Source organism: Temnothorax longispinosus, chromosome 2 (genome assembly GCF_030848805.1).
Source record: "Temnothorax longispinosus isolate EJ_2023e chromosome 2, Tlon_JGU_v1, whole genome shotgun sequence".
In the NCBI taxonomy this organism is placed as follows: Eukaryota; Metazoa; Arthropoda; class Insecta; order Hymenoptera; family Formicidae; genus Temnothorax; species Temnothorax longispinosus.
The window spans coordinates 17,963,262-17,988,765 of NC_092359.1; the positions used below are offsets into that span (position 1 = coordinate 17,963,262).

At 41.9% G+C, this 25,504-nt stretch overlaps 1 protein-coding gene across 2 annotated transcripts in view; it reads right to left on the reverse strand.

The window, feature by feature from the left end:
• Positions 1–25,504, reverse strand: part of Sema5c (Semaphorin 5c) — a 94,506-nt gene that overhangs the window by 48,274 nt on the left and 20,728 nt on the right. For both annotated transcript variants that reach the window (XM_071797991.1, XM_071797990.1), the window contains one exon: positions 6,097–6,211. In XM_071797991.1, the coding sequence (XP_071654092.1) occupies positions 6,097–6,187 (91 nt within the window). In that variant the 5' untranslated portion in view covers positions 6,188–6,211. The remainder of the gene's footprint in view (positions 1–6,096; positions 6,212–25,504) is intronic.

Sequence of the window (25,504 nt, forward strand, 5' to 3'; positions counted from 1 at the left end):
TGAAATAGAAAAAAAATATTCTAAAGACGGTTATATACAAATTAATTATAATAATTACATAGATATAAAATTAATAAAAATAATTACATAAATATTACAAAAATATCTCAATGATATCGCGTTACGCGGTTGTGTTGCTATAGTTAATCTTAAGAAACAACTAAAAGTAGCTCAAATATGTCAACACATTTTCTGCATGCTTGTAGACATTGTAGACACTGTAGACATTGTAGGCAAAAACGCAACTCCAAGTTTGCGCCGTCTACGTGATGTTTTGACGCCTTGCAAATCGCTGCACCGCCTTTCTTTTTCGCTTCGATGCGAAACCTTGAATGTCACGAACATGTGTTTTGTCAGCAAGAAAAGTTTCGCGCACGTACATTTGTATTTTCGAGACAAACGGCGCACGATTTTTCGCCATAAATTTCCACCGTGTCTTGCGTGTACCTCTTTGAAAGACAAGCAGCTAGCATAGGTATGTGCATTTTAATCTTTAAATGAATAAATGTGTAGAAAAAAAATTAAGTAAGAGAGTAAAAATAAAAAGCGTAAGAAATAAAGAAAATAAAGAAGTAGAAGAAAAGTAATAATACACTCAAAGATTAATTCGTAAAGAGTTGCGTAAACGCAATAAGTGCGTGCATTAATGTCGTAAATGTTAAAAGATGAAAGAAGGAACGAAAAAAAGGTCGTCGAAAGAAAAGTTCATCTTTCAAGCCATATATGTTTTGCTAAGAGAATGATACAGAAACGGTGGACTTAGTAAATCAGTGCACACGATCGCGTTCTTTTAAGGCGCCGTCGGCCAAAATGGAATCCTGCTTTCGACGTCGATGTAACGAGAAACACACACAGGAATACATTTCCCGCTTCATTTCCAGCAGCCTTCGGCTGTCCACGGGGGCGGTATATAAAACGACTTTTTATTCACGCCTCGGTAATCAACGGGACATCTCCACGCTTTCGAGTCGTAACCACAAACGAAAATAAAGGAACGGAGAGAACGGGGAATTTCATTTTGTGTCGTAGGCGTTTGATCCGATAGCCTCGATTGCCGGGAACATCGCGCGGCAATTAAGGGAGAGAAAAGCGAGCGAGGAAATCGGGATCGAGTCGTATAGCTGCAAGCTAGCTGCTTCCAATATATCAATGACGTCCGGCTTTTATGTTGGCGAAAATAAAATTACGGACTCGCTTACAATCGCAGCTTACAATCGCCGCGAGGGGCACGGCACGGCGGCAGAAACTGGCGCGGGTGGTCCCGCGCAAAACGCAGCTGTAAACGGCAAAACGGTAATTATCGGTGGCGCCAGCCCCGCGTGCCACGCTATGCCACGCGACACAGAGCATTGCTAGTATGAATTTATGCACCCCATAAACCCCGGGGCAACGTGGCGCGACTGCGAAACACGGCAAAAGGGCGCGGTGAGCGCGGCAGGAAAATCTCGACGTTTGGTTTCGATGGTATTTCAGTTGGGAAATCAGCCTTCGAGACTCTGTTAAAATTATCCCTGTGGTTTTACCCTGCCCTACAAAAAAAATTCTCGCGAGATCCTCAAGTTTTACAGAATTTATAGAAGTTAATTCTCGATTTTGGTTATTCAATAACTGAATATCATAGCATCCAGATAAACATAATTCATCTTCATGTTAAACAAAGCGAATTTATATGCATCATTTATATGCATTAGTGTACAATTTTGGATTATCTTCCTTGCCCTTCTTATATAACGTGTTGTTCTCTTCCTATTACAGTTGCCACTTTATATTCTCTTTACCTTGTTGAGTATATTACTCGCGATTGAGACACATTTTTCATGCAGTGCCGATTGAAACTTGTCTCTCCAATGAGCGGTCGTTTATTTCGCAAAATGTATATTATCTTGTTAACAAAAAACGATCATTTACGTACATATTAAACGCGTCCGCTTTCGTAAAAAATTTTTTATGCGTTTTCGCGCGAACAGATATGCGTTACGAAAGGGGTATACGATTGCGTAATCGCGTCTTAAGCGGATCGCTTTCCGTAATCGAGACATTGCGGTCGATACCCGGAGGACTTCCACGGTCGGCTGAAGACTATTTCCCTCGCGAATCAACCCGTTTGTACGGACGCACCGCAAACAATCGCCGCCGGTTCTCAGGAGCGGAACGAAAGCAATCCTTCCAGCACAAGTACAATGTACCCTCTCGACGTGCCTTATACCGGGATAATTAGAAGAGAATTGCTTTGTCATTTTCGACGTGCAATAGAGCGCTTAACAATCTCGTTCGCAATCTGAGCGCGGTCTGTGCCCCTGTGTATTCGGAATTTAATTAGAATCGAGTAACGTCTCTCCCCCATGAAACAAGGCTCTCGTCATTCCGCGATGTAATTGCATTTCACACTGAGGAATAACGTGACTTTTTTTTTTACTTCCTGTTCTTCGAGAAAAACTCTGTTGTATAAATTGCTACAAAATATTTAGACTAGAAAAAGTACAAAATAATAAATCTTAATTCTGATTTTCATGGAATCCATTATTCTTTATCTTAAAAAAAGGATATAAAGGATTTTTCTGTTCAAAATCGCAGTGACACATTAATAATATTAAAATAATGTGACGAACATGAATGGTTACCGTGTGACTACCGCGCTGTTTCGTGCTAATGTTCTTTTGCTGGCCACAAAGCGAAGTGTATTTAGTTACTCAATGCATATTCTACCATAGGTATTGGGCTATCGCCGTATGCTATCCGGACAGTGCGCAAATAATACCGTTACAGGAACACGACGTCCTGTATAAGCATATCGTATACACTATACACCTGGTGTCGTTGCCTCCTGACGCCAATCGTGTGAGGTGTTTTAACGAGCGAACTTCTGCCTGCAAATTTCTTTCGCGTTAACCGTTCTTGCGTAAGACATTCCCGAGATCTGATATCGACTCGTTGATGTTCGCCGCACATTAGCAACCCGATACCGTTATAAATAACGTTCGTCGCTTTCGTGAACGTTAACAATGTGGTCAATTACAACGCCTAGCCGCACAACGATACCCACACAATGACAAAAAAAAAAGATCCATTGGCGAGAGAAAGAGAGAAAGACCATAACGGAGTATCATGACTATTATTCGCGCGACTGATCAGAATGAGTGGGAGAATTTATCATAGTTCAAGACTTAAAAACTCACGCGGGGAACTCTCAACAATCGGATCGTTTGTTTTGAAAAGTGTATGAGTCAGTACAATTGAATTTCATAACAAAGAGATATAGCGGAGAATAAATGATACTCTATACCCGCATATCTGCTTTATTAGATCCGGATTGGATTAGGTTAATGTTTTTTTTTTAAACTTTGCACTCTGTTTTATTATTTCCTCTGAAACACGTGTTACTTTTCAACACGTCCTGTAACTCCCACATTTGCTGTACGAAAGAGGGACATATTTTGCACGACCGATCAATAAACATCGAATTAAATTGAATAATAATTTGCATTAAAAGACGGCTTTTCAATTTCATTTTGTTAGTCAACAACCGCAACAGATGCCGCTTTCGCAAATAGCAATAAATATCAACCGATACCGTCGTTATTAAGCGGAGATTTAAATCCCCAGGAACGCAGATTGCGCGGAAAGCAATTCACGGAAACAGAAATATCTCATACATTACGCGCGCGTAAGTATTATCAGCGCGCATATGTGCTGTTGTTTTGTCGGCGATTGTTCTCTCTGCGAGAAGCGGAATGGTTTGCCGCAGGATCACAAATTATCATAACGACATTCCGAGGCTATCGCCAATGCCGTACGTTTGCCCGAACGGACTAAACACGATGATAGTTTTATTTTCCAATGTGGGAAAAAAGCGTGCGACCTTTGATTTCAGGCCGACATACATTTTCATGGGCGATACATGTTGCTGTTTTAATCAACATTACAGCCACAACTTTATTATATAAAATATAATACTCTCTATATTTTTGTCATTAAGCAAAGAAAGAATTTGAAGAGAAATCAGTAATGTTATAATCACATTATTTTAATCGACTCGGGAGATACACGAAGCCACTGTTTTTTAATAGCCATATTCCGCATTCCGCGCGCGGCTCAAAACGTGACGGCGACCACGAGAAGCGCGGGAAACCGTAACAAAATCGTGATCCAACTTAATACAGGCCTCACGATTATTGCGGGAGACTGTCGCATCGTCCGTAGCCGCCGGGGATCGAAGCCATCGTCGAGCGACCCGCGGGAAGTGTTTTACGTGCAAATGGAAATCACGGGTTTGCGCACCGAGTGATCTTTCCACGTCTTCCTCTTCGCGATTCCGACACCGGAGCGTTATTAGGTGAAAAAAGGGAGGCGGAGAGAAGAGCCGAGAAAAAGACGGGCTACCGCACGCCCGTCGGGAGCTAGGAATGATCCATTAAGCTCGTTAGGATTTAAATCCGGGGTCGATACAAGGTTTTCCGCTTGACGGGCGTGGCGTCTGTTCTCCATCCATATACAGGCGACCACACGTCCCACATCTTCAACACGATCTGCGTTTTCTCTCCGCGGGGCCGCGAAGTGCGCGATAATCGAGCTGGGAGCTCGCCTACGTGGTAACTGTACATTGTGGGTCATTGCTTGCGATAAGTGCCCTGAATGTCCGACATTTTTGCGAGATGTTAATGGGCTCGATCTTGGACACCGTGCGTTGCGCGCGCGACACACACCGCGCGCGGAGATATATTCTCTTTTATCGATTAGCCATGCCTACCCGACACGTCGACGTATCGTAGAGAAGCGGTTATGGGCGAAATTAAATTTGCATAAACGTCCCAGGTCGGCTCGACCCGCTCGCTCGCCACGGATTTATGCCCGTCTTCCGGGACGGAAATCGTGCGGCTGGAGGGCATTTACTCTCCTAGAGGAAATTTACCTACTTTTGACGATTATGCACGATTTCACGCGGCAATCTCGATCGCTTCGTCGCCGATACATCATTATCGATACGTAGAATATCCTTCCCCTTTATCGCTTTCCCGTTAATGACACTTTGACGAATCGGGCTTTTCCGTCGAACTCCGTCGAACGCATAATTGCAAAGTTACTACCGGAAATTATACTCTCTCGCCGAGTTGAATTGAAAGAATGCGAAGCAGGCTGTTGCCTTTCAGAGTTCATTTCGAACAAACTTTCTTTAATTCAAAGCGCAATAACTCAACACTGGGAATTGCAATGTTATTACAGCAAACAACTGTGAATTATCGAGCTTTTCCGCTGTCAAATAAACGAATGAAAAATAAATAATTGAAGTTATTGAATTCGTTGGCGCGGCTGTTACCGATCAGAGCGATTGATGGTTAAAAGATTTTGAGCATTATTGTATTAACGGGCAGATTGATGTCTTCCGCCAAAAATCAAGTGCAAAATTTCCTCGATTCGCGATCAAAGATCTCGATCCGTCGCGGCTACGTGCGGGAACGCACGGCCGATCGATCTTTCGTAGATCTGCTTGAGAATGGCGCGCGTGGCATTTTTAACGGCGCCGATAACGCACCTGGCGCAATAATGCGCGCTTTGATGAATGAGGTGTATTTCTGTCGCGGTCCGTAGGAGTGCTCCCGTTTTCTCAGATAATCGCGGCTAGAAACTCGCCGATCCTGTTCACTCGCCCAGCGAAACTCGACGGCGAATCGCCGAGCGATCGTCGCTCTTATCGATAACGCGTGAGCGGATTATCGGATGTGCGCGTAATCGACTCGCGGTTACTCCGAATTAGCTTAAGCGATAAAATAATTAACGGGATCGCGGGAGAGAAATTATCGATGCTCGCGGTTATCGTATACGTCCGGGACGCTATTTGAGATTCGATCGCGATTTCCGTGAATCGTGCATAAATCGATCAGCTGCAGCAGCGATTACTCGATCGACTACCAGATTTTATACGTGGCTACCAATTGAAACCGTTAAATCGGCAAGATAACAAATCTTCCTTGCGTGATTACAGAACTCAGAGGTATAATTCAAAGATAACAAATAGGTAAACAAGATCTTTTGCAATAACACGGTACGCTGAATAAATGTCGATATGAATATATTCGCGTCCTTTAAGTAGCTTCTTACCTTCGTACGAGACGTGGCGAAAATCCTCGGTAGCACGAACGATGGCGGCGAGAATCTGCAACGTCATCGTGTACACGGTCCACCGCTCCATCTTGGTCACGTGCGGTCCCCGCTTCTGCAACGCAAAACATCGATTTTTTATTCTGACGCGTCTGATCCTTTTACGGATCGTGTGGGAGTGGGCCGGAATCGATTATCAGGCTTCTAATTGGGACGCGAGGCATCTCGGGTAGCACTCACTACCGGGGTCGAGAAAGCCTGACTAATGGTGGAATATTGGGAAAAGAGCGAAATAGTCGGAGAAATAGCTGGGAAGAAAGATAGAGAGTGAGAGAGCGTGAGAGATAGAGAGAGAAATAAGAGAGAAAGAAAAGAGAGAACAAGTCGAGAGATGCGAGAGAGAGAGAGCGGTAGGCTCTCTCTTCGTCCATTTCCTTGACATTTACATGTCCGTGCCGTTAGGCCACGTCCAACGAGACGGCCTTGGACGTTTTCTACGTGCGAGCGGGCACGCTGCAATTAATTGCGCGAAGATAAACCGCACGGTTATCGATGGCAAGATTAAGATCGATTGGGCCATCTCTGAGTAATCCACAGACGATGCGATTCCACCAACGACCGTTCCGTTTCAACGACTCTCGGCGGCAGCGTAGTTAGTCGCCTACTCATGTGTATCACATAATGTCCACCAATTAAGTCGGCTCATCTAGTCGGTCCGGAAAAAGCTTCGAGATCATTTTCACTGTCTTACTATAGCCGTTAATGAATCGTATCGCGGTGATTAAATCCGTGAGTCGCGCGCGGCGATTAAGTTGCGGCGTGCTGTGATTTAAATAACTGCATGGTTCGATGAGTTAATAAAGTCGTATTAATTTCAGAAACTATGTTAACCACATAAGAAAAAAGTAGGAACTATGTTAAATGTGACAATATGAGAAAGTTGCGCGAAAATTTCTGATTGTGGTACAAGACGTATACAATCATTTGTTTCGCGGTAGATTTACTCAACGTTAAGACATTAATAGCTTTTTTCTCTCTTTCTCTCTTTCTCTCTTTCTTCTTACATTTGTGAGTGAAAGATAATAGCAGTAAGATTTCTTAATTAAAACTTTTTCTTCTTATTGCAATTCTTTTCTTTTATCATTCTGTTGAGAATTGTTTCTTTCAGCGGCGTATCTAAGCAAAAGAAGGTTAATCGACAACAGAAGCGTCGTAACGAAGACGAAGAGTGTAGCCTAGCATCAAATCCAATTATCGCTCGGCTAAAAGGATGGCCAAGTTAGTGCGCCAGTCGTAGAATCGGCTTCTTACGACGCAGTATCGTTACGTCGAATAATTACCGGATCGCCTTGAGATCGGACAAAAATCGCGACCGGATCGGACACGCTGGCTGGAATCCCCCCAGAGAAGCTTTATATCTCACCAGTGCTACCGTCCTTCTCGATGGACGGTAATTAATTATGCGACCCGGAGCACTCTCGGATCAACAACGACGCTTCTGTCCTGTCAATTAACGTCCACCTTTGTTACTCGTTCCAGTCCGTCCACAAAAAACTGTCGTGACTATCTGACGAACGAACATGTACTCGATCAAATATTACAAAGGCATCACGCTTTCTTTGTGCACAAAAGAGCACCGTAAAAAAAACAACGGAATAATATCAGTGGATAAAACATTATATCATCAATTCACCGAATTAGAACTGTATCCGTTTATATTATTTTGACAAATTGAAGAACTGTAGCTATTTATATTATTTTGACAAATGTATAGTACAAATAGAAATAAAAGCCAACATTTTTTTCATAAAATTATTTTCTGACCATCCTGCTTGTCATAATAAAAACATGGCCCAGCAGATCTATATGAAAAATAAACCGCAATAAATTGCCGCGGGAGTATACATTATAGAAAAAAAATTATTAACTCTCTGAAATTTCAAAGGTGATTCTATTCGCCCCGTTCCGCGACGATGATCGCGTAAAAACGGTCTCGGATTATATGATAATTCGGTCGATCTCTTCCTTTTACGCTTATTTTACAACGGTCAGCCGCGATTATCGCATCCCAATTCGTTCCAGGCCTGGCGGCGACGAGGAAAAAAAAAAGGTGGCAGACGGAGTATCCGTACGTGTGCATTCACACCCCGGCAGCGATCGGAACGACCTTAATGCACGCGAGGCTCCCGAGGAATGCAGATGCGCGTACGCGCGCCGCATCTCCCGCGAGATGATTTATTCGTCTTGGCGTCGTGAGGCAGGAGAATACTGTATGGCAAAATCGCTATGTTGTACGTCACGCATCGATATTCATAAATGTCATAGCTGGACCGCGTGATTCTGACAGATTGACCTTACGTCTCACCTCTTGTGTCGTTATACTCGCTCGATCGTCGACTTTAGAGTTTAGAGGATTAGATATAGAAGCAAAGCCGCTTACACAGCAGCGACGGAATTTTAGAAAAACTCGCATTTAAAAAAAAAGGAAGGAAAAATGCCTTATCTTTATTTATTTAAGTAAGTATCCACCAGCTTATTACCAACGCTATCTCAAATAAAATATTTATACCGAGCGATATTGATAGATATAGTCATAGGGATTATATATTTGTATTCGCGATAACGAATCAGTTTAGAGTGATTGAACGATATCTCATGTCGAAGACACAGATTTAGCGGTTCTCGCAAATCGAATAAACATTCAATCGTTGCAGACGACGACGACGGTCGCGTAAGTTTATACGTTATCAAAAGTGCATCTGTGGATTTATGTATATGCACATCAATGATGAATGGGTCAACGAAATATCTAAAGGGGACGTCATTATTATCGAAGAGCGTCTACATGGCGAAGAAGAAATATCTACCTAATTAACCTGATAAATGCATGTAATATGTGTACATGCGGTAATTTGTTAGGCTGTATACTCAGCGTTTCAGATATTAATGTCAAGTGGAAAGCATGCTCTCCTGAATTCGTCTATCATGTGAAGCTCGCGAATCGATACAAACTATAAAGTAAAACTGCACACGTCTATTTATGTATACATTTATGACCATATGTATGTCCATGTCATGGAATGTAATTGTTTCTCTCTCATCTTTCCTGAGAAAAGAATAATATATTTCCTGTGAGAAAAAGCAAATTTATTCGTTGAGAATGAATAATTTTGCTCCTTATTCTTTTATCCTTCAATACATGTTAAGTTAAATTTTATTTTACTTTATCTATACAATTTTAAGATAATTTTGAGTATTGACAATTTAAATTAAATATTATTAAGAATATTTTGTATAAATCGTTAGATACATTCTATATTGGGAACTCCATCAGAGGGTTGATTTCTGATCTCCATTAAACCACATACGAGATTCACGATTTTTTACTAAATATTGCTACAGAGTTTCAAAATTTCATCATTATTTCGGATTTCTATCTATGCAATAGACATCGTTACTTATTCCCAGAACTTGACCGCGCGTTAACCCGCCAAAGAACGAAGTTGATTAGAGCAATCACTATATTCTTTGTCTGGTAATCTAATCGCGACTTCATTTCACTATCGCCTCGCTATAATCATTCCTCTATCGTCTGTTTGCAAGCTCACGTGTCGATGTTTATGAATTCTCAACTATCCTCCGTATTCTCCGTATCTTACGACACGACGAGTTCGAGCTTAAACTCATCCGTTATTTCGCTCGCATCCGTGGCCTCTATCGCGCTCGGATCTCGGGTTCGAGTAGCAAAATACACGTATCTATCCGTCCGCGTTTCTATTCGCCTATCTAAGAAATGTGCAACGTTACTTTGCTCGTCGCGGGCCGTAGCAACGCGGGACATTTATGACTGCGCCATTAGTCTTTATACTCGGCGTCTTGCGACGTGCTGAGATCTATCGCTATTTTGTGCTCGGACTCGCGTCCCGCTCGACTGCGCCTATCTATCCGCGGCGACCTATTTATATGTGTGTATATCCCGGAGAGAGAGACATAGAGGAAGAGAGAAAGAGACTGTATATCCTATCAGCTTATTTTATTCCGATGCGAAGTAAGACGCGCCTCACTCCGCGTTTACCACGAGGTAAACTCGTAAAACTTTAGCTCGTGAGTCGCGCGCGTGTGGACCACACAGAGCGATACAACGCGATCCGAAAGTCAGGATGTACACAAGAGGTAACACAATGGGCGATCGATATAAACCATTCGATGGAATAGAGCGTGTAAAGGAGTTAGAAATAGGTATCACTTCCCGTGCCGCTCGCCAGCGATGCATTGTTCACCATTTTACACACATTTTACCTTGCATCGAATATCTGTTTTAATAAATTTTACAAAAGCACTAGATATATGTTCTTTACACGCCTTTGATTTCGATCGGCGAATTTATCAAACTGTTTAAAGTCATGATTTTCTTTTATCATTGTAAAACAGAGTCTGTCACGTTCTTCACTGTATGTATTCACTGTAGGTATTCTCCTTTATAAAGAGTAGATACAATATATCACAACCCATAGATCGTTCAGTCATATGCCCTCCCAGGTAGATAACGGCGTAATCATTTATGTAAATGGTGAAGTGATACTTTCGCATATACAATATTTTAAGGATTAACGATTGTCTTCATAAAAGACCGGTCTCCGTGAGAGACCGTAACATATTTTGGCACGCCAAGCAGCATGGATATACCGAATCGATATTCGGGCAAGAACCGGTATATCGCAGCGTGATATGACTGTTGACTAAATCGATATTACGCTCGCATATTACACAATGAAAAGAGCGCCACGCCGCGGTGTATGTTCGTATATTGAAAGATAATATTGCCTAATAATACATTCCTGATCGCGCGCGTCGAAATAATTCATCGTGACTGTTCGACCGTAATTATTTCCCATTCAAGCAACCGTCACATTTGTTCAAACAAACGTCCTCATTTACTCGGACGAGATCAGTAGAGAGTGCGGTTGGTCATGGACACCCTGTGTACGGTGATCCAGGTGTATGAATGCGGTAGACGTGGACACAGGCGCTGCTTATGTCGTGGACTACACGAGACAGACGGCACCAGACGATGGCGAACGGTAGAGACCGGGCAAGGTCGACGACCTCGCCTACGACTTGGTATAGTAGCCAGCAGTTGCTCCTTTACGCCAGGATCGAGACTCCAGGACTGTGACCAACTGTGACGTTGCAAATACAATCGCGATAGTGTCGCGAATGATCGATTTATCCTCACCGTTTTCCCTCCTTGCACATGCACCGTGCCTGGCGCCACGATAAGAATGCATGTACCCGAGTGCGGAAAAAGTATGTTTAACACACATAACGGGAAAGACTCTAAGTTAGGAAACATAGAATCGGCCGTTGCATCGATAACATCGTTGTTCTAATGTCAGTAAAGTTGCAATTATTGAATAATAAATTCATTCGGATTCGATACAGAAAAATTGCAGACATTAGAGAACAGCATTAAAGAACCACAAAAAAATTATTTATGCGATAATTTTAAATTACACTTGTTTAAATTAAAAAACTGTGACAAAATTTAAAGAAAATTGATTTTCAGCCAGCAAGAGAATCCGATCTCGTAAGTTTTCTCGATAGCTCCGGGATACGTTGTGTAACAAATGGAGAAATGACATAATCATAAAAAATGCAACTACACGACACGCTAGCGCGCCTCTCTCATTCTTTCACTGCATTTCTTTTGTCTTTCGACGTTCGTCATCATGACAGCTTGCTTTCTCGTCTATGAATAGATAGCGGCATAAAAGAGGACATGAGACAAGCGGACCCACGTGGTTAAAGCGACAATATATACACGTGTGTACCTACCTATTCTGAGTGCAATGCGTGAGGGAGGAGGCTTTTCGATACCTTCTATGTTTATTTACACGTAGACGTATCAACGGATCCATCAACAGCTCCAAATCGATACTCGATAATTCATTAACGGTTTCTCGGGACAAGTGGAATATTTAATGATAATAAACGCGCAACTATTTTGCGCGTCTTCATCACTTTGGGAGATGTATACGGAAGTTAAAAATTTCAATTTTATATAAAATTTATAGTGTCACTTCTCCTTAAACTGAATTATTTTAACTAAGCTGGATAATAATTAAAATTTCTCTGCCTGAAAAATCGCTTAAAAAAGAAATATTTTACGCTTTGCATATTAAATATTATTTAATACTTACAAAAATTTTCTTTGAAGAAAGTTGTAATTAAATATTTCTTGTAAAATTAATTTTAAAATAATTAAATTTGAGTCACGCAAGCTATTTGTTGTATAATTATGTTGTAATAGTTACGCATATTAAAATAAATCAAAATATAATTTAAGATTATATCTTTGTGATCTTCAAGTATAATGCGATCCTAAAGTACAAATAAAATGTTTTAATGGATGTCTGTGCTTGACAAGGAAAGGGGGGAATCGACTCGCTTTTTCGCAAGACGAAGGGAGTCGATGAAATTCCGTGTTTTTCTTGTATATCCTTCCTTCCTATACGTAAGATATTCCGGACGACGTCGCGGTGGTCCCCGTAGGGTAAACCTTTTAAAAGACGTGCAATAATACACGAGCGCTACAGTGGTCCCGAAACTTTTAAAGGGACGCGCGACCGCACCTTCGAATATTAATATCTCGTGCATTTCGTATCCACTCTTGTCAAAGGCATTATCTGTACAAGAGCCTTTTGATTAAAGACTTATCTCTCTGTGAATACTCTGTTCCGTTACAGGCGATTGGTTTCATCTTATCGCTTTCATGCTTAAGAATATGCTTTACTAAAATTATGATAAAAATAATATAAGAAAAAATTGTGAAGCAAAAGATTTCTTATACAGAAATTTTAATATTTTTATTCATGTGTTAATGTATTTTTACCGCATTTGTTGTTTTTATTTTCTATTATATGTAACATATATTTGATTAAAATAAATTTCTTTGTGATAATTGGAAATAGTTATTTTATATATATATATATATATATATATATATATATATGTATGTATAGTCCTTCATGATGTATTCCACGATTCGCGCGCAATATCATGTTCCGCTTTATAAAATGTGGCCAAATCCGGTCTATATTTATCACGGTTGATCCTAGCTTTGCCTGATCTCGCATTCAATCCAGAAGGTATCGTTCGGTTTGAGTACCCGGATATCAATAACTCAAGTGCCCCGGACTTGTAACGCGTCTGTTGACCCAAAAAATGAAGAGCGTCGTCGACGAGAACCTCCAGAATCTAATGCCGCTTCCTCGCGGAGATCTGTTCTGCTTCTCTCGATTGAGAGTACTTCGTGTCTGCTACTTCAAGATTCGCGTGGTGTGATTTCTACATAATGACGTAAGGTAATATATAACATCTGGCATAAATAGACCGAACATAGCGCAAACTTTAATATCCAGCATTTGCGGGCTCGTAATATGTGTGCGTGTATGTTTGCGCATCTCTAGCGACAGGATAAATTCAAGAGGATAAATCAACCTGGGACAAGTCTCCGAAGACGGATATTAACGATTAGAAAAATACAAAAATCTCTTGATCCGGCCGCGGGAATTAGCTTAGATAAAAAATGCAACGGTTACGTCGTGTATAAATACGCTTACCCGTTAGACCCCTGAGGTTCACGTAAGCAGCATTATCATTTATCTCTAATTTGCTTCGACAGTTTCTACGAGCGACGTCTGTCAATGACGCGGAAATCACAATTATACGGCATGCCAATTACGGCCGACGGAAGGCAATCGATCTGACAATCAGATTAATTGGCGAAGCGGAAAATTTACGCGATAAAATTCAACCTCGCGCCAAGTTCCGACTTTAGAAAGAGAGAGAGAGAGAGAGAGACAGAAATCGCAAATGCAGCCATACCACGCAATGCGAAACGTATTAAATGCATGGACCATCGAGCCGAGTGTCGACAGAGACGAAAGCTCGCAATCGTTCATGAGGGTCGACAGTCGATCTCGCGGCGCGGAGTGTTAAGTGCGATTGCGTTAATGACGTGTGCGCGCGCGCGCGCGTTAACGAACGCGTTTTTTCTTTTTTTTTTCTCGCGGCGTCCGTTTGCACCGCCGGTTTTCCAAGCGAGCCGCAAATCGACGGCCGGTTTGCTCTTTCTCAAGACAGGAGGCAAGAGAGGAGGCGAGAGAGTTCGGCTCTCTCGAACGAATTCCTCTCCGCGTGACAGCCGCGACATAATAATTACACTGTTCAACGTCGAGAGGATCCGTCGTTAGAGACGCTCGTAATTCTTGCTCCCGTGGCAGACAATTTGGCGGGGACCGCATTAACGCTACCAATACCATCACGCGTGCCCGTTTCATCGGGATGGAGATTACGAACTTCCCGTCGCCTGCATTAATTTGCAGACTGCACTAATTGATGACTACGATATTGGTGCGCGCGACGTTCCGGATGCTTCAATCTTAATTTTAATGAAATTCTTTGCCCAATTCAGGGACGATGCTCCTTTAATTAAAATATTAATTCTTGATCGATTACAGAAATTATGGAGTTTCACGGAGGTTACGTTTCTTCAGTCCGCTGTAATATAAGATGCGGTAACCGAGCAACGGTCGATCGCGCCGCGATTATGTGGGTGTCCGGTGTCGCGCGTCTCGTAGTGTGGGCACACACATCGCACCGGCACGAAACGCTTTATCGTAATATACTCGAGAAGTGCTTTCGCAACGAGTGAGGAACGACGGGGAAGGATAAAGCGACGATCTCTCGAGGCGGTGGGTGGCACTGTCCGCGACGCCGCGAAACCAGCCGGTTTTCGTAACGAAGAAAAAATTCCCGCGCACGGAAAGTCGCGCGTGCGGTACATGCGCGTCTTCGGCGGATAAGACTGCTGTCTTTCAGAAGCAGGCTCCGACGACGAAAAAACACTGGCGGCGTATACGCGAGAGGAATAGAGAAAAGGATGGCGGAGGGGGGGGGGGAGAGAAGAAAGAGGTGTACAGGTTCTGAAGTTCTGAGAAAGGATGAGCGAGTGGTGGGGCCAGGTTACACGCGAGACACACGCGAACGCTCGCCCACGCGTCCGCGAATTACGAAGAGGTAGGATATAATACCGTGCCGATAGTTCACGCAAATCGCGCCGAGATTACCGGGGAAAGAAAGGCGAAAGACAGACGCGGGGATATCGCGATACTAACTTTTCACTTGGGGAGATAATTCCGCGTGTATTTACGTGACGGGAAATGAATCATAAAACAAAACAAAAATTTGCCGTGGCGAATTAAGATTTCTAAATGATTGTAGCGACTTTACGATACGCAGTTTAAAAGGATAATCCGTTCGAAGTGCCGCCACTTTCACTCGCTGCGAAATCAATCTGTCAAAACGCGAACGCGCATTAATGTCAAAACTGCACGAATCGCAAATTCATCGTGCGCCATTACGATTTAACGTTGCGTATATGCTGCTCGTTATGGATCCGAGTATCAACGAGCAGGAAATTACTACAAAGAGAATAAATCATCGACATTGCGATATATAATAAATTGTTGGCAAGAAGAGAGGATTTTCAAGTGGTGGTTGCTTTAATTCGTGCCGAGCAGACGAATAAAAATTAAGAGTCGTTCATTTACAAGACGGAAAAAAAGACGTGCGAGTGGCGGAAGGATCAATAAATGAAAGACAATTAATATGAACTGGTAGTAGCTTTCTCGTGACGACCGGAAGTCGTTATGAAAACGAGCGGAGGATATCTCGTAACACGTGACCGGAAAGAAATCCGTTAGCGTCACCAAGATTAGGTCCAGCGCTTGGTACTAGTTGATTATTCTTTAAAGGTCGAAGATTTCAGATAAAAATTAACACAAGAAGATAAAATGAAATCAAGTTGATTCTTTATTAGTAAAATTTCTGGTATTTTCTTTTAAACTAAGTAAACAAATTCCAAAAAGAAAATAGTTTTTATTAAACATACATACATAATCAAGTTAAATAAATGTTCATTGTAAGCACGGTCAAGACCGTGATTGTAAGAAATAATTTTTCAACGATATTCATACTGTAAATTAATTGCGTTTCGCTGTATGATGTCTGAATGCGTGTATGTGACGGTCACACAACGAGCGTTACGTTTAATATCCCAGGGAAACTGGCTTTTAAAAGGAAATACAAGCAGTTTCATAGTTACGCGTGAACACGGACGCAAGCGTGAGCAATCCGCCGTGACCGTTACTTGGGCACGATCGAGCTTAGAACTTAAAAAGGATGGAAACAAGACGACAACGGGATTCGTACGGTATTAAAAGGGCTCTTCGTACCATGCTTATTACGTAATCGAATGAACGCCGAGATAAGGGTGAAAATTATCCGCCGTCTTTTCTCGGATCGCATGCACGCGCGACTGGAGAGAGAAATCTGAGACTCGTGGACGCCGTTGACTTTATCGGAATTATTTTTCATATAGGGCGTCGTACACCAGACCGATCTTTTATTCCGCGATAAAAGCAGTTGGACACGCATCCCACATATAACACTATCATAAATAATCCGAAAATTACTCTACAAATTACGGATAAAAAATTTAATCTCGTAAAGTTCGATGACGCTGCATTTATCATGCTCTTATCGAATATTCCATTACGTCAAAACAGAATCCATGAATATCATCTGAAGTAAACGGAAGATTAATTACAGTAAAAGCTCCATACGCGCCAGAGGCGCAAAAAAGCTGAGCAAAATGAGTCGCTGGACGAGTTGGTATATACATTGCGTATTACGACCACCAGCCAGCGCGTTAACCGCCGAACAAAGGGCCGACTATAAACCGGGCACGGCTATAAACCAGGCTTGCCAAGCAGAACGCGCCAAATTCGCGTCTGAAATAACACACAGAGAAAAAGAAGAAAGTAAGTGCACGCGCCGTTATGGCAAAAGCATAAGCGAAAAGGACAACTTTAGATTAACGAAATGGTCAATTTCCGCACGAAAACCTTCTGTTTTATTCTTCTTCTTTCTTTTGTCTTTTAAATTTTCGTTCCAATGTTCACTGGAAGGAAGCGTCTTAAACAAAAAAGTCAAGATACGCAAAAGCTATGTTTTTAATTAAAGTAATAAGCAAAAACTCGCGTTCTATTACAATACGCGGTTCTATTAGCGTATCTGATTATGTTTTTCTTAACGTACGTCTGTCTAGAATTCCGATTGGAAGATAGCGTTGAAATGAGCCTGATTGTAAAATTTCATCGTCAACTTTTTCAAGTCGGATGATAAATAGAAATGGCGTGCCGTCAATTCACCGAGCAATTTGTCATTAATCAGTAGCTAGATGACAAGCCGGGAGAAGAACGAAAGCACGGCGACGTTTTTTCATCGCAGCTTTCGAAAACGCGTAGATATATAATGATACGCTCGTAGGCCGCGGCGAGCGGATGATTAATCGCCCTCGCTGTATCGTCGGCTTCGATCTACGCACGCAGCACGATGTGCATACACACGCATAATTAGGTAAACCGATAATTGGCAACAAGGCCAAGGAGGGCAAGCGACCTTGATCGCGCGCGAAGGTTTCACCCGTTCGGCCGTGCGATTTCTTCGCCGCTTTATTCGCGGGCCCGAATTGTTAACCCTACACCCCATGGGCATAATATTTTGACTGGGCCCCGTAGGCGTGTAAGATTGTGTCAGGCTGTAATCACGCGCTCGATTAATTTCAGCGTCGACGCGAGAGAGGCGATGGAACCGCGCGAATTTGCGACTACGTGTGCCAAATGTACGCATAACGTGACCAGTACGTCCGACTGAGTAAATAAAACTTTTCTTTACAAGACTAATAAACTCTCCAAACATGCAATAATATATTCTGAATTTTAACATGTCAAAATAATATATTTTACGGCATAAATAAAAACTATTATTTTTCGACTGCATTATTTTTTTAACATATAACATGGTTTTTTCCAACCTAAAATTAAAAATATTGAAGTATTATAAAATATAGAAAACCGTCAAGTATATATGAGAAAGAAAAAAAGAAAGAGAGAAAATGGGAGATGTTATTTTTTTTCTTTTTCTCTTATACTCGGACCACATGATTAAATGTACCCTATAATCGACTTAACTCTAGATAAGGGGAAGATATAATCATAAAAATGGAAGATGAATGTTGTATCAATTGAAACTCGAAAGATACGAATTGTAATGTCTAGAAGGGATTTATACTTCGAACAAGTTCACGCGTCGGTACTCGTCACCACTTTCGAGGAGGGCAGAATTTATTCTTGGCATATCGCGCAAAGGTACCTATAAATATCAGGGGAGGCGACGACGTCGTTGGCGTATCCCTGAGATCACCTTTTTGCTTGCATTTTTTTGCGCGAACTCATTCCAAGTATCCTGAAAACGTATTTATTTTTCCGACTCTACAAGAGAATTGCGACGTGTCAAGATGTCACACGGCGATACCAATTTTCTCGTCATTTTTTTAACACACTTAACTAGAAGAAATTCATCATTCAGTTAAGAAGCTTTTCTTTTCTTTTAAATGAAATGCGCGTCTATAGACATGCAAAGATATATTCATCTGCCGTTTTTACTAAAAAATACCTAAAAATTTTTCCACATTTAAAATAAAAAAAATATTGAAACATGAATATTCCCTATATAAAATATAAAATATCAAATAAAATTCTGCGATCACAAATTAACGGCATGTTTTAAATAATTAATGTACCTATATAAAGAGAGTGTTCAACAGGTTTCAGATTTACGACCCACAAAAGATTATCAAATAATGTAAGAGAATCATGATTTTATTCACTATTGTAACAGTTTCTGTTTCAGTACTGTTTTTCCAGACACCTATTCATCAAGATAGAATATCAAAGATATAGAGATATGGAATGATATAAATATCATGGTCCAATATTATCGAAATGTCGCAAACATTCCCCACGGCACATTTTCAGAGGAAAATTTTATGGCTCTTTTTACCGCTATACGAAAAGATGTAATAAAATTTTAAATTAACAAAATAAAAAAATTGATTTTAGTTTTAGTTATCCCTGCTCCATTCTTATCAAACACATACGTATATAGACCTTGTTCTTACATTTCTTACCTATATATTGTGTCTTGCTTTAACTTTTTTGCAAATGTATTTATTGCATTATCAGTCGCAGAACCGTATATGTATAATTGCATGTGTGTTCGAAGTATATTGAGCTTGGATCCGTAGGTTCTCTAAGCCGAAATGACTGTTCGGATCAGTCATCTCTGCGGGAAACCGTAGTAAAAATCCATCTGTGCGCTATAGCGTTCTCTTTGAGAGTAGAGATACGGTTTACGATTTCCGCGTCTCCAACGGTATGCCGCTGTATAGTGCTTTATCGTCCGTTTCCTTTGTCGTCCGTTTCTCCCTGTCCACCTTCGGCCGCATTCGATTCACGCAGATAGATCGGCATCGAACGGCGCGGACGCATCGGCGAATAAATTTATCCATTCAGTTGTCCCGTCGGACTAACTCGACTTACTTCTCTCCCGTCTTCGACATAAAGTCGTCGCGATCTTCGAATGCTCTCGCAGTTACAGCTCTCGCTATGCGGAATGAAACCTGCAGCTAGATATATACGATACGCGTCACGGGTAGAACGGCATAGGCTGCGCATAGCGTCATAAATCTTTACGATTGTGTCGGGCCGTTTCTTTATATTTAAGTTACCTCCGTCGAGAGATGTCCACTCTTAAATCTCCCGCGTAAGTCTCTCGGTATCTCGCCGGCCGGTTCTCCTCCACCCGCGGATAAGCCGACAGATAATCAATCCTTTGCTGCCGCGCAGCTGATTAAACTTCACTGGAAAACTTTGCCGCACGTTATATTGAACACACCTGACGACGGCATGTAATTGATTCACGATCGCGACCGCACGGTATTAGCCGTGACGTAAGTTATAGGGGAGGTATACAAACCAATCTTGCGTACCCCTGGGAGGACGATGTCTGATGGACTTCGGATAATTCGCGAATCGCTATTAAGAACCTGTTTATCTTGTTGCGGTTACCTTTTTTTACGGTTATATGATTTGTACCGCCTGTTACAATCGATTGTAACGTATGTTACACAACATCATAACATATATTTAAACCGATATTTTACAGATCTCGAATTGAAATCTGTATTACATGTCTGAAGGGTTATTAATCGTAATGTAGCAATTTCACCAAAATAATTGACAAATAAGAAATAAATAATTAGTTTATTATCTTTTTAAATAAATTGAATTTTTCGCTATCAAATTATATATATGTTGTACGCTAACCCAGGCTGGCTAATATCCAATCTAGTTTTGCTCCATCGCAAAAATAGCGATGGAACGTTACGTTTCTCATACATTTTTAACGCGACATTCCCGCTTGTTCCAAGCTCCGCCCGCGTGTACATTTTAATAAATAGATTCCTCCGTCCCCCTTCTGGTACTGTCCTCGCGGGGTGTGGCAGTCGCGGTTGCGCCCGGCTCGGCGAACGCTTCGTTTGCGTTAACTTCGACGCGATTTATCTTACCCACGGCGAGTAGGCTGGAAATACGGCGAGAGAGCCGCGTCGTGTCGTGCGGTGTGCGTGCGCCGTACACGTGCACGCGCTGGAGCGTGTGCGGGAAGAAGTTTTATGGGAGCGGGTCGCCAAACATGGTAACATGCCCGCGACTCACCTCTTGCAGAGGCAGAGTCTCCCTTCGGCTTCGGCTCGTTCCTGAAAGAAACGCGCGCGTATCTGTACGCGCCACAGGCCAGGGAGACGACATCGATGAAGCTTCCGCGGTTGTTAAAACGCATTCTACTTATGCGGTAGCATATAACAGTAGTATGGATTCCCTGGTATGGATTCTCAATCTCTCTTTCTTGACAATGCGAATTCATTAAAATAATGATTAGTCGCATGCATTAAGTGTACAATAAATGAATGTATTAAACTATTAATATAACTGAACTTAAATAAACTGTTCATGTACGTTAAGACACACGTTTATTATTAAAGTTCAATTTCAACGTGTCTACTTGCTTAATATTGTAACTGCGCAAGTTTGACACGATGAGTGATTAGATGCTCGCGTGATGTTAAAATTGAATAAAGATGTTCAAGTTTTTTCGGCAGGATTAGGCATGTCAGAAAAGTTTCGAAAGGTAGCCGGGAAACCTTTGTGGTATGCAGAGAATGTTCGTAATTTGTCCCGAGTAAACAAGGGGGAAGGAGGACTCGTTCCGAACTTTAGCTCTCTGCGGAGAAAAACCTTTTTCGCGGGAGAGCACAGCGAGAAAATAGCGAACTGATGAATCACCGACGTTCGGTGGCAATTTATGGATGCCTCGTGGAATGGAGGTGAAAATTACAGTCGGAGAAGAAAGGGGAGAGCTAAAGAAGGACGAGATAAGAAATGCTTGCCCGACAAAAACGGATCAGAAGGAAAAGAAACACACAGCTAGACTCGTCTTCTTCTAATCGGTCTCGCACCTTCGCGCCACACATTTCACGCTCATAATTACTGTTATTAATTTGCGTGCGGCTTAGGTGTAAAGCGCGTGTAATCGCGGATGGTCAGCGACGGCGCGCAATTTACTGCCGCAGGCCACTAGGCATCGCGGATATTAAAATAACTCCTTCGGCGGTTTTGCGTGAGAAATCATTGCCGAGACCGCGTCGGCCGTTGAAAGATGCGCGACGTATTCGCGGGTCCGGCCGAAGTTCCGCGTCGGAATGCAATAAAAACGTCGGAATGCTCGGACGTTCGACGGATGGGGAAAACAGGTGGTTGGCAGATCGCTCGTTTGTTCTCCCTTCCTCTTTCCCGTCGCTGATAACAGGGCTATCTCCCGGCTTGACCTCCGCCTCCGCCTCGGGAAACCTCGCGGCGACGATTGCACCATTGCGCGCGGGGTCGAAGTTTTGATCTCGAATAAAACGCGCGCGACTCACGAAAGAGTAGGATCAACGGCCAGCGAATAACGCGATATCACTTTTGCGTGTACTTGGAACTTCGGCACTCGATAATATCGACGTTCCGTGGAAATCGAACTAGAGACGGCTGGTGGATACGGGAATAGCGCGGTCTCTCATCCAGCCCAGCGAGTTAGCTTACGCTACATCGGATATGTATACCATATGGATCGATGTAAATACATACGGAAACTCGATACGCGACTTCAAGAAGTTTCTACCGAGTTATATGTTCTAAAATATAGAAGTGCACGTTTACTTCCCTCAATTTATGAGCGTAGTAAGTTCCGTTTCGATTTACCGACGTTATATTCTGATTGAAGTTGTGAAATCTTGGAATATTTGCGTAAACTTATAAAGTATGGTTACAATACGACGAGAAAGTTACTCCGCATGCGGATAAAGATAAAAGTTTTAGGATTGCAATATGCAAATTTTATAAATACCGAAACGAAAATTAAAGATTTAAAAATTACGTTCGGCATTAGCTTCATCTTTATTTGTTATGGCGTAATGTTATTTCTAGTACTCGATAATGTATTTTTCTAAATTCTAAAATGTATATTGAAATTATATACATAGAGAGAGAGTTAAAATTTACGACTCGTAAAAGAAGGAATAACCATCGAGATTTTTGCTGTCGCGTATCGTGCTAATTCAACACGCGTTTCGCCCACGCCGGATTTCGTCGACCACCGCATATTCGATCTGATATGATTACTCCTTCACGTGTAAACGTCCCGCCGATATCGAGCGACAGCGAGCGGACTCTTCTACAAGAGCGCGGCCAGTGTAAAAAAAAAAAGAAGGACAACTCCTGATTTATGGCGGTAATAACTCGGCCATGCGAGTCACGGGTGAGGCGGACATCTGTTTGGATCCTATCTCTAAATTCTCGACATGGGCGATCTCGGTGGCACCCGCGGTAATGAGCACACAAGTGTTATACATGCAGAGGAAACAGACCGAGAAACAGGGGAAAATGTGGTCCCTTTTGCTCAGAAGCGGTAGCTGATTGTGAGTAAAAATCGGGACGTATATTGATTGAAAGAAATTTTTTGTCGAATATAAAGCAATTAAAAGTTAAAAACTTTACACAATGTGAACTTTATGAAGTAAAACCACGAGATTCTTAACCAACTTTAAATAAATTCAACTTTTACAAAAGCTTAATCAGATGAGAAAGAAAACGAGAGAGTATTTTTAAAAATTACTTTTAATGTTGAAAGTAAAAAGCCACGGAAGTAAAAAATAAAAAAAATGGTTCTCCTCTTGGAGAACTCTTGGCTTTCAACAAGATTCTAGGATGGTGCGCAGTTATCTATGCCATGCTATATTCCAGAGAAACTAGATTATTTGAATTTGCGCTAGAAAAGTATTCGCTATCTCCCCTTTAACGAACGCCGATACCTCCTCGCACAAATCCTCCTTCCGATTCTCTCAACCGTTCAATTTACCACGGTCTTCTCGCCGGCGAGGCGCGAGTGATTCACTCGCGTGCGAGCAATCGAGGAAGGATCATAGATGAGCGGTGTACGCTTGCCGTGTCGCTACATTCGCCGTAAATAAATTACAGTCTCTCGGTTAACGCCGCATACCCCGACATATGGTCGAGATTGTTTGCGCTAATTAATAACATCGTGCGTTCGCGAGATTGTGTGTGCGCGCACGGCTTCCTCCTCGTATGTATTCCCTAGCCTGCTATCGCTGATGAAACTCGACCTGCTCGAGTGTAGCCTCAGCAAAAAAGACAACTCGCCGAGATACTTGCCGGAGCACCGCGAAATTATATTAAACTCCTTTCCGCGTTTCCTCATTTCCGTTAAACTACGGCAGTGAATTAAAGTAAACTAGCCTACTTACTAACTGCGAAATATTATTCCGAGCTGCCATAAATCATAACGGAGTGTATAATATATATGAAGTTATAATAGGGCAAAACTCTCTAGATTGTTATATTACGGCTTTTCCCCTGTTTGCGGATCAAGTTTTGTTCCACGAAATAAGCGAGCGAATGTATATATATATATTACGTGTAACCAATTAATGCTGAACGCGTAATGATATGCTTGTTTGAAGTGGAGCCGGATTGTCCAAACACCGGATATGCGTCCAAACACAGCTTATTTTACCATCGTTTATTGCACAGAGTGCATACAGACTGCTTTACGATGAACACGAAACGGGCACTTAACAGCTTTACGCGAGCGCTGTGACGTATATAAGATTCCGTGGCGTTGAAAAGTCCCGAAAGTACCGAGGGTTGATAAATTTAAACGCAACACACGAATTCCCGAGCGAACGCCAAAAATAGTAGACGACAACCAACGTAACAACCGATGAACATTTTGACAGCGGATGTCAAACAGTTTAGATAGAAGTAATCCTCACCAAAAAATAAACATCATCCGACATAAGCCGATAAATAAATAGAACTAAAAAAGATTATAGATAATAAAATATTTAACGCTAAAAAAATTGATCAAGAAAAAAGAATTAAAAAAATTAAAAAATATAATATGTTGTAATATTATAATTGAATAATAGCTGTTAGATAGTTTTCAATTGGAATGATACAAATTTACTGCGAAGCTATTCCTGCTGGGATAAATTCCGTAATTCCGGTCTCATTTCTCGAACAACTTACCCAGCTCTCTCCAGACGAGATGTCTCGCGAACAACTGACGCGTATATGGCGGACACATTACAAACGTATAGATATCAGTACTTGACATACTCAAAAAGTACACACAGTAGCAACCGAACCGTATCGATAGCGTTAATCCATTTTTCTGATGGTTAAATTTATGGAGGACATCCAACGCCTCTGCGTGCGGCACGTACGTCACGTGCGTGTGCAAATATTCCCGATATATGTATACGTGTGTATGCGACAAGCCGGCGAACGTATGTATGCGCGTAACAGCACATATGCGCAAGGCCGATTCTGACCGAAGAGCGCGAAATCCAGATAACAAAAGTGGCGTCGCGCGGTCTCGCGCGTACGTCACGGATCGGCGCGAATCACCGCGCTCCTTCCGACAATATGCAGCGCAAGACCTGCAGAGAGTACAACGAAGCGCACGTACATCGCAAAAAGTCATCTTCCCAACACTTGCGGTGAAGAGTGGGAAATGACACGTTCGCGTGAAAAACACTGGTGAACGGATGGGAAAGTTTGCGGTAAATCGCGATATTTCAAGCCGATACAAATCAGAAAGGCGTGAAGAATCGTTAACGTACAAGCATATCTGTTTATTAATTATTATATCTCGAAAAGAGTTGGAATAATAATTAAATAATAAAGAACAAAAAACTAATATATATATTTTTCAAATTTTTTCTTCTGTTTATAGAACTGAAATAGCGAAATTTCGTGCCCCGAATTAATAATGTCGCAATAACATTAAACTAACAATAGCGTGATCAATATGACAGCGA